Source organism: Mandrillus leucophaeus, unplaced genomic scaffold (genome assembly GCF_000951045.1).
Source record: "Mandrillus leucophaeus isolate KB7577 unplaced genomic scaffold, Mleu.le_1.0 Scaffold329, whole genome shotgun sequence".
Classification (NCBI taxonomy): Eukaryota; Metazoa; Chordata; class Mammalia; order Primates; family Cercopithecidae; genus Mandrillus; species Mandrillus leucophaeus.
The window spans coordinates 221,328-234,107 of record NW_012103465.1 but is presented as its reverse complement, the minus strand read 5'-3'; the positions used below and the strand labels follow the sequence as shown (position 1 = coordinate 234,107).

The 12,780-nt window shown below is 38.7% G+C and overlaps 1 protein-coding gene across 1 annotated transcript in view; it reads right to left on the bottom strand.

The window, feature by feature from the left end:
* Positions 1–12,780, bottom strand: part of SMARCA2 (SWI/SNF related, matrix associated, actin dependent regulator of chromatin, subfamily a, member 2) — a 189,089-nt gene that overhangs the window by 27,794 nt on the left and 148,515 nt on the right. The window contains exon 29 of the mRNA XM_011988407.1: positions 3,684–3,901. Coding sequence (XP_011843797.1) covers positions 3,684–3,901 — 218 coding nt within the window. The remainder of the gene's footprint in view (positions 1–3,683; positions 3,902–12,780) is intronic.

The window sequence follows — 12,780 nt, the reverse complement described above, 5'->3', positions numbered from 1 at the left end:
TAACAGGTCAAAACAAAGCCTTCTAATACTACTTGATATAAAGTTTTCTATTTGTGCAAATAAAATGATGGGGGCCAGTAGCAACAGACCAGTACTACCTCTGAATAGCAGTTACTGCAGAAATATTTGACATTTATGAATCACACAATATCTGGCTCTTCAGGGTCAGATTTTTAGAAAGTACCCTCCTTTTAAAAAACAAGTCCTATCACTGACTAAAAAGCAATAAATACACACATAAATGATCTTAGTTCTTTATGAAAATATCAAGATACATCTGCCCCAGAATCATGCATGAACTTTAAACAACTGTCTCATGAGAGCTAATTAATTCTTCTTATATATCAGTTAAATATAAATGGCAGTTCTTATTTAATATGCTGTTAATCTACATGAACGTCAGAGCCCTAACATTTGACCAAAGTGATGGGAAGGAGGTTAGCACAGGTGGTATTTCTTTCACAGGTGGGTTGAGTTACTATTTAAGTAACTGACTTTAATGGTGCAAAAATCTCAACACAGTGAAATGTACATCTCCCAGCAGCGTTTTCTAAAACCAACCAAAAATATGATACTGTATCTAATTAAGGCTCTCCTAATTTGAGTGCCTCCTACTTGAGTACCAAGTTAAAGAGAAATACAAAATATAAATAGTTAGTGCTTTTTCTAGAGGATTACCAACATGAAATGTATATGAAACATTCAGTGGTGGGAAATTTAGTACATACTCCCCAGAAAGCATCTAAATGTGGGAGCTAATAGAATGTGTCTTACCAGGACAGTTTTTAAGGAAAAGTAAGCAAGCAAATAAAACAAGGAAAAGTGAAAAAGAAAAAACTACTCAATATCTGCATGCTGAAATATTTAAATACCCTTTACCTACAGTACAACTCAATAAGCAGTACCATTGAAACTGCATTTTCTGTTTCTAGAAATAAAACCACAGAAACCAGCATCAGCAAGGACACTTTCTTTCCGGTGCTCAGAGGTCCATTCACCTACCTGATCAGCCTCAAAGTCTGAAAGGCTGATTATTAATAACGAAACTGTTCAAAGAGCCTGAGTTACATTAACTCCTTGATGACTCATAAGGACTCTAGAGGCAGGCATAGTAATGAATCCCATTTTTTTGGATGGGCAAACTGAGGCTCAGGGAGATTAAGTAAATTACTCAACTGTCCCCAAGCTAGTGAATGCCAGAGTCAGGATTCAAATGCAGGCAGTTAAATCAAGACAAGAGTTTGTACTCTAAACCACTATGCAATGATTAGCTGAGGTTTAAGGCACAGAATCTCCTATCACTCTGTATTTTTGGATGGTTTCTAGGAAAGTGGTCAGCCCATAAGCCACGTACACCAGGAAGTCATAAACTCAAAAGCTATGGAGCCTGCAGGTAATACAAATGAATGAAGTGAGCCAGGCATAAAAAGCATGATGGTAAATGGTAACCCACTCCATATTGAAGAGATGATAGGGAGTGATGGGGACTGCGGCAACCTAGAGCGTGATGCTGCCAATGAAAGGATGGCCACTTCTTCGTGCCTACTGATTGCTACCTTAGGGAGAGCTGGGCAAAGTGCCACCAGAGTTTCAGGTTTTTCAAAAGGGTGGGGGGTGGGAGGGAAATTTTTGCAAGAAATCTCTCCAGGTTTATGTATTGCTGACCCCCACCCCTCCAAAGAACAACATAAAACCAAATAAATCTGCTGGCAGTATGTAGTCCACCTGTTGGTGACTTCTTTTATGTCACTAGAGAAAGACACAGCCATCACCTTAGAACGAAAGGCCTAGGTTCTCAACCTCCAAGGACTTTCCTGGCCCTTCTCAGTGTTGCAACAGCCCTCGACTCACTCAGCGAGTAATGAACAAAATGCCTGTCACACATCACAGCACATCTGGTCAGAGAAACAGATGTTACACTCTCCTGAGACAAAGGCAAAAAAGTTTGATGTATATGCAGGGTGATGCTCTCTACTTAGTAATATTTTGCTTTAAACCAGGGACTGAGAAAATAAGGCATCATAATCCAAGCTGGCTTCTAGAATACCGTCCCTTTCTATGGCAAATATACAAGGGGAGCTGGGGGGTGAATAGAAACGTGAGAGTTACTGATTCATGGTTTACAAGGAAGTTTTCACGTTCAGTCTGGACAAAGCATGGATTTGTGGTCAAAATTTCCTTCCTGGATTGCTGTCATTCCCCTTCATTAATGAACAGCTGGTCCACACCCAAGAGAATGGGGTTGCCTTTCGTGGCCACTTCAGAAGCCTCAAAGGGGATGCAATTATTTATTTATTTTGAAAAAAGGAAAATAGTAAGCACAAAATCTGACAGACCTGGTGGGCAAAATGGAGCAAGAAATTCTGGCCTTTTCACAAACATCTCCACCTACTCCCCTTTCCCCATTTCTGAAAACTCCTTATAGATAAGAAAGGCTTAACAGCAAAACCCCACGGTGGAAAGTTTCTTGCTTTTTATACTACTTAATTTTTATACTAATTTTTCCTTCCTGCTATGATGTATTCAGCAAACCCATAATGAAAAACTAAAAACACAACGTAGTTGTTCATGTTAAACACAGGGGTACAGAGCAACACTACTTAATGTCAAACATTTCTGGTAACTAACTGCTTCTCAGCCTTTTGGCTAAGATCAAGTGTAGTATCTGTTGTTACATGCTTAATATCTGATTCCTCCTCTATCCGAGGACAACATGTTAAGTGGATTTTGGAAGCAGGGAGCTAGAACAGGAGCTTGCTCCATCAACTCCACACATCGACCTGGTACTGCAGTAACTCCAGGAATGATGCACCCCCTTGAGAAAAAAATTTTTTCAACTGGTAATTAAAAACCGATTAATACCACTATGCAACTGCGTGAAAATGCCTGTTTCCCGTCAAATTATCAACTGAAACTAGAAGCCATCTTCAAATGCAAACATTACCACGTGATAATAAAGTGGAAACCAAGTCAACTAACCAAAGTGTAGCCTAACTAGTTCATCTACTGTATGCGTCTGACTGACACCCTACAGTGTCTTTGGTTTTCAAATAATTATTCATTGTTTAAAATGGCCTGGGAGGAGTGTCCAACACAGCTTTCTCAAAGTCACTATCCAAAAATCCCATGAAAAAGGTAAGTTTGCTGAAAGACCATGCTGACTATGTGGTATTAGGAAGAAAGAGATAACTCAAACAAGAGCTCAGAAATTCAAGTGTTGGAAGGAAAGAAGAAACTGTATTTACTAGGAAGCATGTATTTTGCTTTAAACAGTCTTAACATGAGATATTTACCTTAAATATATTAGGATTCTTCTTTCTCTAACAATTCAATTCAAAAAAATAATTTTACTCCATCATTCCAATCCCTTTCATCTGAAATATCTTCATTTTCAGATGGTATTTCAGAGGTCCTTAAGAATCCTTTTCTAATTTAGATTTTTTTTTTTAATTTTGTAATCTAAACTAAATTTTCAACTATCTTAAATAATACATTATGAAACATCACACAAAATAGCAATAGTGGCCATTTTAAACAGGTACAAAGAAAGCAAGCTATAAAACACAAACTAGAAAGAACCTTAATAAAACCTAAGTGCATAACTTAACAACTGCCCCCTCCTTAGGTAGCACCATTCGGCATCTTGGTGAGAGATGATCAAGGTGAAGGAACCACTCACTCACCTATCTTTGTAGTTTATCACAGTATCGATGATAGCGTTCATCTGCTTTGTCAGTTTGGGGGGATTTGGTGACAGTTTCTCAGCAGGAGGGCGGCCTCTTCTCTTCTTAGCTTTTTCCACATCTTCTTTCGCAGGATCTTTATCCACATTTCTTCGTCTTTTTCGCTTCTTAAGCCGTACTTCCTCTTCCATTTCCTCCAAATTGCCGTCTTCAATGGCCTGTTCATTGAAAACAAAGGAGAAAAATTCAAGACAAGGAAATAACCAAGACAAAAAAAGTATGTGTATATTTATATATAGCTTCAACAATTAGAATAAAATGAAAAATTAACCAAAAAAAAAGAAGTAAAATTTAACAGTAATCAGTGGAGGAAGAAGAAAAAAGGAATGCTACCATATTGGATAAATGCATCTTTAACTCAAGTCTGTTTCATGAGCAAAACACACTGAAGGCCCAAAACACTCACAGTAAAGAAGAATATGACAAATATTAAAAGATCTATAAATTCAAGTATTTGATGATAACTGAATCCAGATGAAATTTTAGCTCAGTTTAAGAACATGACCCTAATTTTCTCAATACTGTAAGGGAAGGAAAAGGTAAACAAAACGAGGGGTGGGTTATGAAAAAAAAATCCCTAAGAATACATCCACACGAGCATATAAGCTTTGACCTTTTCTTGAGGTTTTGCATCAATTTGTTCATGATTAACAATATAAATCAAAATTCCATCTAGATTTTTGTTCTAACGTGGCAATTAGTAAACAAGGAAACGGGAAAGTACAAAGCCACATTCCTTGGTAAACGCACTTAAATCATTCGATAAAGAACACACACACTCACAAACAATAAACACTTTTTTCCAATTACCTGCAAACGCTTGCTTTAAACCAGAGCCAGCAGCACTAATGCAGAGAGATAATAAAATAGCTATAAAAACAACCAGGTATAAAAGAAACCTGTTCATAAAGGGCTAAAAGATCCATGTGACAGACCCAGAAGTTTAAACTTTTTTTTTTTCCTGGTAAATCTCAAAACTCAAAAGAAAAATAGAGGAAAAAGACTGCAAAGGAAAAAAAAGAACATAAAATTTGAACATAGAAATGTTCTAAAAAAAAATCTTTAAATTATATTTTGAGATTGCTCTCTCACACAAAATAACTAATGTTGTTATTTGTTCCTCCTGCCTCTCAATATTGCCTCCAGTATGCAAATGATAATCAATCCTTTCTCGTAGCTGAAAGAGCTCTAATCATAAGGCAATTACCTTCATTTCTCCACAGCACCAAACATGGCTAATATTTATGATCATGTGAGTATAACAATCAATATAAAGAGTGATTACAGCTCAGACATAATTTCTTTCACTTATGTACAATGCTTCCTGAAAAAGAAAGGTTTTGTGAAGAAAACCTGGTGCAGAACACAAAACAACCTGGCATGTTAAAAATGCCAGTGGGATTTTTAAAAAAATATGTTTTCTATGCATCCTCCAATGTGCAAATCCATAGAAGCAACATGCACACAGACAGATTCCTAAGGGACAGTCTGAGCCTAGGCCTTAATAATCAAAAGACAATTTCCATCACGATCCTACAGTGTTCAGATAACCACTATGAAGGAGGCGAGATCTGATGAGTTATGAGGAAAAAGGAAAAGAAAAAAAAAAAAGCTTCACATTATTGCATTAATATTCATTTGCCTAAAAAGCAGGACACCCACTATACAGCTAAACACACTGCAGCTAAGCGAAGATTAAGAAAAGGAAATTGTCCCGCATATCTTGGAGGCTGAACATGCTAATAATAAATACAGCATGCAAGGCTGTCAACAGTTAATGGTATTGCTCTCCTCAAGCACCCAGTTGCACACAGAAATACGGAGAACACCGGCTTTTGATGTGTTACACACCTACACATGCCTGGGATGTAGTTCTACTGAATCTTCAAGACGGCAACGAAAAAGGATATTTACCTTACCACTATCAGCAGGCCGGCTATCGGAAATCACAGTTAGTGGGGATAAAATTAACAAGCCAGCAAAGCAGCGAGCTGCTAGTCTCTTCATCAGCTGATCAGGAAAAAAAAGAGAGCTGGGGAAAGGCTATGTTTTCATATACAAGTAATTTTATTTTACTGAAAATTTAATACTGAAAGGATTGTGGATACTCAAATCTGCTGTTTCATTCTACCTACTACAAGGCCCGAAGGCTTCCTCCTTCAGCCTGTTTTAATATTGACAACTACTTATCATATTTTTTTTCCCTTATTATTCCAGGCAGCAGAATTAGAGATTTTAGCTCAGGTGGTTTCTGATTCTTGCTCGCATTTTAACAATTAAGCCAGTAAGAAAACAAATTAATATTCAAATTTATTTTAAACAATTAAAACAAGGTATGCTTTTTTGGCATTTTATACCTTATTTTTAAAAAAATAGCAGCATGGTTTGGAGCAGTCGAAATGATTTTTAAAATAGAAGACAATTTTTAAAAAAATTAAATGCATGTAAATAAAAGCAATGTGCATGTTCTAAGGTTCAAATATTTTAATATAATATGTAATTCTGCTCTTTAAAGAAAATCCAGAACAACTGTAACACTTCACTTTCAGTTTCATGCTGTAAAATTTTTCATTGTTTTTCTTCTCAGTGGGATAAATGAAGTTGGGGGGAGTTGTAAAAAGGATATTTCTACTCTCACCCCCCTCAATTTTGAAAAGAGGGAAAAAGCATAAGCTTGTGATATTTGGAGTTTTAAATCTCTAAATCTGTGAGTAGCTAAGAAGCGATAACAAATTAAATTGCAAACAGAACAACTGAAACAATTTTTATTACAATTGCTAATACGTGCAGATTCTTATTAAATTTAGGTTCTGGAATTACAAGGAAACACACAAAGTACTGACCATTATTCCCCTTAAACTAAGGTTTTATGCAGGAATGCAGAGAGCTACAAAACATCTTCCCTCCTCCCCAAAGACCCCAAACACATCCATATGCAGTGCTTTATGTTCTGTGATTTCTAAGGGTCTTTTTCTAATGGAAATCAATTCACTAAATACTTCCCAATGCTTTTCGCACATAAAGAGTAGAGTAAGATTACTCCTGCATGTAAGTAAAATTATTCATGGAGATTTTAAACTGTTCTTTTATTTTAAAAAATTATTTATTAAACTGGCTCAACTGACTCAAACTCAGCGCTGGGGGTTGGGGGGCACACAAAAAAAAACCCAAAAACTTGCTACACAATGCTAAAGTACTACCCCCAAAAAGAATTCCCTTCCAAACCTTTTACCAGCACAATAATGAAATAAATCACAGAAGCAAACCCCCAGTTTCCGACTGGTGACGTGTTGCGCAAGAGTGCGAGCCCTAATTCAACATACAGACGGCTCCCATGCTGAACTGCCTCTAGATTTAATGAAGTGAATAGGAAGGAAGTCGGGGAAAAAAAGTGTACAAATAAGAAATTAACACTTTCCTTCCCTACCGAAACGGTGAAACACAACTACAGCGAAGTTTAGTGAGGCACCTCTTTTCTTAAAGGCATACTGCACCCATTTGGCTCCGGATGTCACGAAAAAAAACCCATATGGTGGTAAAAATCCCCAGTCAAGTTAAAACAGTTAAGCATATTTCAGCCTGCGTTTTTCCTGAATGAAGCTGGGAATTACTCCTTCCTCCACTGGATGGCAACCTTTTTTTTTTTCTTTCTTTCTTTCTTTCTTTTCTTTCTTTTTTTTTTTTGGCCCTCTTTCTCTCTTTTCTTTCTTTCAATTTTGCTTAAGAGAAAATGTTTTTCATGACTCAGGGTATGCAAGAACGAGATGCAAACTAGCTCCCTCTTCAATTAGTTCTTATGAAAGCAGCGTGCACGTTCTGACAACAAAATGCAGGAGACAGTCATGCAGGATTAGCTGTTTCAGAGGAAACACTTTGCAGCTAGCAAAGCACATGGCAGACCCGGGAAGCGGCCACACGTGGGTCCAGTTGTGGCCCTCTCATCCTGACACACACCAACCACATCTTTTACTGCGTGACGGAAGGTCCAGAAAGTCAGCCTCAGGCGCCTTCTTCTCAACCCGGTGGTGTAAAGAGGCGCTGTTATGCGTGGTTCACAATATCACAAAGCAGAGGGGATCCATGATTATGAATAGGTAAAGAGGGACACGCAAACAAAAAGCCCCAGGCCAACTCCTGCGCATTGTTTCCACCTCCGCCTCTCCAAGTCCACCAAGCCATGTGGCACAGCCCTTACAGTGGAACAAACCATCTTAACACTGAAAGGAGCAATTCTAAAGATATCCAGACAAGGCATGGAAATTTCTTCCATGCGAAACGGGAAAGTCAGTACTCAAACACTAACTCTGCTATTTCAGTATCATATTTCTGTCCGCTGACACTTTCTCTTTCTCCCTCTGGGGATCCTCCTCCCTTAGGAACTCTAGTTGGATTCCAGAAGAGGACCCTGGGATGCTGCTGGGCATGGGGGTGGGGTTACAGAGCCCAGGGCTAAGCATTAAAGAATGCAGGTTAAGACCATTACATTATACTAGTGCTTTCTTGGGACAGCTCACATATCACCAAACTTGATTCCAAAATTCAGACAGGCTAAATATCCCTTGTGCCCTGCTGAGACCCTGGAAGCCAATAATACAGGTAAAGATCCCCCAAACAAGAAAAGCAATGTCAACAAAATAGTGGAATTTTACATTTACATTTTCATGTATGAGATTTTCTTACAATATAAATCTTAAACAACAACAAAGTTGAACATAGAGCTCATCGTCAAAGATGCCACATTATTTTAATCAGTTTAATGCACACTGTAGCACTTTTGGATGCAGAATTTCAGACTCAGGGCTTTGGACAGTAAGTTTTTGATTATTACTGTCTCCAAAAGCAACCTGTTAGAAAAACTGGCATAAAATCAAATTCCCTAAAGTGAAATAATCTAGACACAAAAGGGCAAATACTGTATGATTTCAGAGATGAGAAAAGAGAACGGTGTTTACCAGGGGCTAAGGGAAGAGGGCTGGGGAGTTAATGCTTAATGAGGTCAAAATTTCAGTTTGAGATAATGGAAAAGTTCTGAAGATGGGATGTTGGTGACAGTTGCACAGCAATGTAAATGTACTTAACGTTACTGAAATGTACACTTAAAACGGCTAACATGGGCCGGGTGTGGTGGCTCATGCCTGTAATCCCAGCACTTTGGGAGGCCAAGGCAGGTGGATCACACCTGAGTTCGGGAGTTTGAGACCAGCCTAACCAACATGGAGAAGCCCCATCTCTACTAAAAATACAAAATTAGCTGGGCATGGTGGTGCATGCCCTGTAATCCCAGCTACTCAGGAGGCTGAGGCAGGAGAATTGCTTGAACCTGGGAGGCAGAGGTTGCAATTAGCCAAGATTGTGCCATTGCACTCTAGCCTGGGCAATAAGAGCAAAACTCTGTCTCAAAAAAAAAAGAGAGAGAGAGAGAAACAAAAAAGGCAAAAACAGTACATTTTATGTGTATTTTGCCACAGGAAAAAAGTCCCTGAAAAGAAATCAAATTCTCTAAATTAAGGAACAACTTAACCCCAATTAAACCCCAACAACTGCAGGTTCATACATGTTCTTACCACCTCAACACACAGCACATAATACTAGCGAAATCTTGCTAGCTTTCCTTCAGAATTCAACCCTTTTAAAATTTCAATAGATAGCACGTTCAGTCTTGCCCTAGCCAATGGCTAGAACTTTTCAAAAATCCCCATTTATTCTTTCAAAGGTTATTAAGGAAATATCCATGATGTAAGAAAATAAATGTATATAGGACATAACTATTCACAAACCTTATACTTTTGTTAACAAATGCTTCCCATATTCAAGAGATGAGTTGGTCTGAAGGGTAAGAACTTGTTTGGATATAGATTCCACCCTGCCCCCCCACCCCATGGTGCAATAAACTGATGACATTAACTCAACGGACTCTGTTTCTTATTTCATTCATCTGTCAGGCAACTTGGATGCCAACTGCACTCCCGGCTCTCCCTGAGTTGGGACTGAAATGTACCAAGCTTACCATAAAGGGGAAGAAAATTGAGCCACAGTTTACTCGAATTTCTGGTACAGTGGGTTTTCCAGTTTACTGATCAATAACCTCAGATCACTTTTGCAAAAAAAAAAAAAAAAGGGTTTTCTCTTTTCCCATATGCCATAAGCACATGGAGGTGGGTGAGGAAGGGAAAAGGGGAGCTATGGCTTACACATCTGAGACAAGGTCAATTAACACACTATTTTAGTTAAAAGCAATTTGGTTGGGCTAAGGAAAATGGCTGGGCACAGTGGCTCACGCCTGTAATCCCAGCACTTTGGGAGGCCGAGGTGGGCAGATCACAAGGTCAGGAGTTCAAGCCCAGCCTGGCCAATATGGTGAAACTCTGTCTCCACTAAAAATACAACCATTATCCAGGTGTGGTGGCATGTGCCTATAGTCCCAGCTACTTGGGAGGCTGAGGCAGGAGAATTGCTTGAACCTGGGAGGCGGAAGTTGCAGTGAACCGAGATCACCCCACTGCACTCTAGCCTGGGCAACACAGCCAGACTCAGTCTCAAAAAAATAAAAAGAAAGATGAGTTTAAAAATTATTTTAGCCATGAGTTCAACTAAGAACCCATGTGACTGATACCTTTTAAGCAGTATCAAACACAATATACTCTATTTGGAGAATGATTTTAAGATTTAGTAGAGGTTGGCCCACAAAACATCTGGCCCTGAGGACCCTACCAAACTATAAATGTGAAATACTGACACCTTTGTTCTTACAAGTTAGGTACATGCTATGTTCAGCTTCCTTGGGTAGAATCAAAAAACCTGAGAGAATTTGAGAGCCTGCAAGAGACTTAGAGAAACAATGGAGAACTGCAACAAATACAGTTCGGCTTTCCTATCCTGAGATCATCAATCAAGTTACTATCTACTCTTAACAGAGTCAGGAACTCCACTCGCTTGTCTGTTGAGCAGGGCTCCTCAGAAGGGCCTGGGCCACTTCTGTACTTCAAGGTTCTCAGCATATTAAAAATGAAATGCCAAAAGAGGGTAACAAACTAATACAGTTTTAATGCTCACAAAGAATAACTTAATGCTTTCAAGACAGATAAAATACAACTATTAAGAGCATAACCTCATTTGGAGATAGTGTCAAATGGCAACTTAGAGGCACCTTCATGAATGTGAGGCCTGAGCAAAATAAATGGTTCTTTTCTGGGCTTCCCTGTGACAGGCTGTCCATGAGGAACTGAGCCACGATCCAGGGTTCCATGATACTGCAAGAAGTCAGACTTTCTGGTCATTACACCCATAGTGATTAAGAACAGCAAATCAATCAGATACTGATGAGAATGAGGTAGTTGTTCTGCTTGAAGCCAATGCAAAGAATGTCCATTAATAGCCCAACAATGAGAGAGGAAAACATGTAAATAAAGCAACAGAAGAAATCAAAAGCACAGTAGTTTGAGGTTCTCTAATATAGAAAAAAAAAATAGCCCCAACTTTTAATAAATCTTCAGACACACAGAATCATTAATACTTCTACTACTACTGATGCAGCTACTACTACTACCACCATTGTCCCTGCCAGCAGCAGCAGCAACATTGGCTAACACATAGTGTTCACTGTGTTGCCAGCCACTCCGTGCTTTGAGCACATTTAGTCATTTAAACCTCACAACAACCCTAAAAAGGTATGCACTCTTACACTCTGCATTTTGCAGATGAGGAAACTGAGGCACAGAGAGATATAACACCTTCTTCCAGATCATATAAAAGAAAGAAGACAACTCAGTATTTGAACTCAAAGTCTGGCTGCATAAACCACGCCCTTAACTACCAAGCTATTCTACGTTATAGCAGAAAACAATAACATTATTAATGACGACTATACCATCAGGAAAATGCTAACTTATGCTTGCCAGGCTTAGGTGAATAATTCAAGTAAAAACATAACATGATACATCTTAGGAAGACTTTCAGCAAAGATCACACACAGATATACACACTGCCAGCAAAGCTCTCTCTCATACACACTCCTTTGCATAGAAGTGTGGAACCATAAAAGTAAGCATCAAGGTACACACTTATTTTAATAGTCAATGGGAAATTATTGTTCCACAACTTTAAAAAATTTATGTCAAAACATTAAAAACTCTTATACTTGTAGAGGGAAAGGAAAAAAATAGTAAAATATTTGCTTAGTACACTAATTTAAAATATTAGAAACATGGAGCATTAAAATGTTTCATTTCTCTGTTTAAAAAAAAAAAAAAAAAACTATCCAGAGTATTTTGCTTTGCTTTGCTTTGTTTGAGACAGGGCCTCATTTTGTTGCCCAGGCTGGAGTGCCATGGTGTAATCAATCACAGCTCACTACAGCCTCAACATCGTGGGCTCAAGCAATCCTCCCACCTCACCCTCCTGAGAGCTGGGACTATAGGTGCACACCACCACACCTGGCTATTTTCTTTTTTGTAGACACCAGGTTAGACAATGTTGCTTACACTGGTCTTGAACTCCTGGGCTCAAGTGATCTTCCTGCTTTGGCCTCCCAAAGTGTTGGGATTACAGGAGCGAGAGATCACGCCTGGCCTATCCAGGGCATTTTGAACAGTGCTTGTCTTCTCCTTGTCAAATAACTTATGATATAGAATAAACATCTTTTCTATGCCTTGGAAAACTGCCATACTCCTAAATTTGGATTGGCTTCCAACATTTCATCCTTTGCCATATCGATGTCGTGAAATAGCTGAGTTCCTTCAGTGTGACTTTGTTTTCTTGTTTGTTTTTGCCAGTATCACTTCCTCTGGGTCATCTTCATCCTTTTCTTGATAACCACATCCCTCATTTATGTGGGTAAGTTTACCTTCACCATGTTCCCTGAATATCTAGAATCTCTCCTGTATGGCCACTTTGTGATCCTACATCTTTCTTCACATAAATTCTTTTTATTTTTTATAAATTCTTTTATTTTTTGAGACAGTCTCACTAGCTCTGCTGCCCAGGCTGGAGTGCAGTGGCGTGATCTTGGCTCACTGCAACCTCCGCCTCCCAGGTTCAA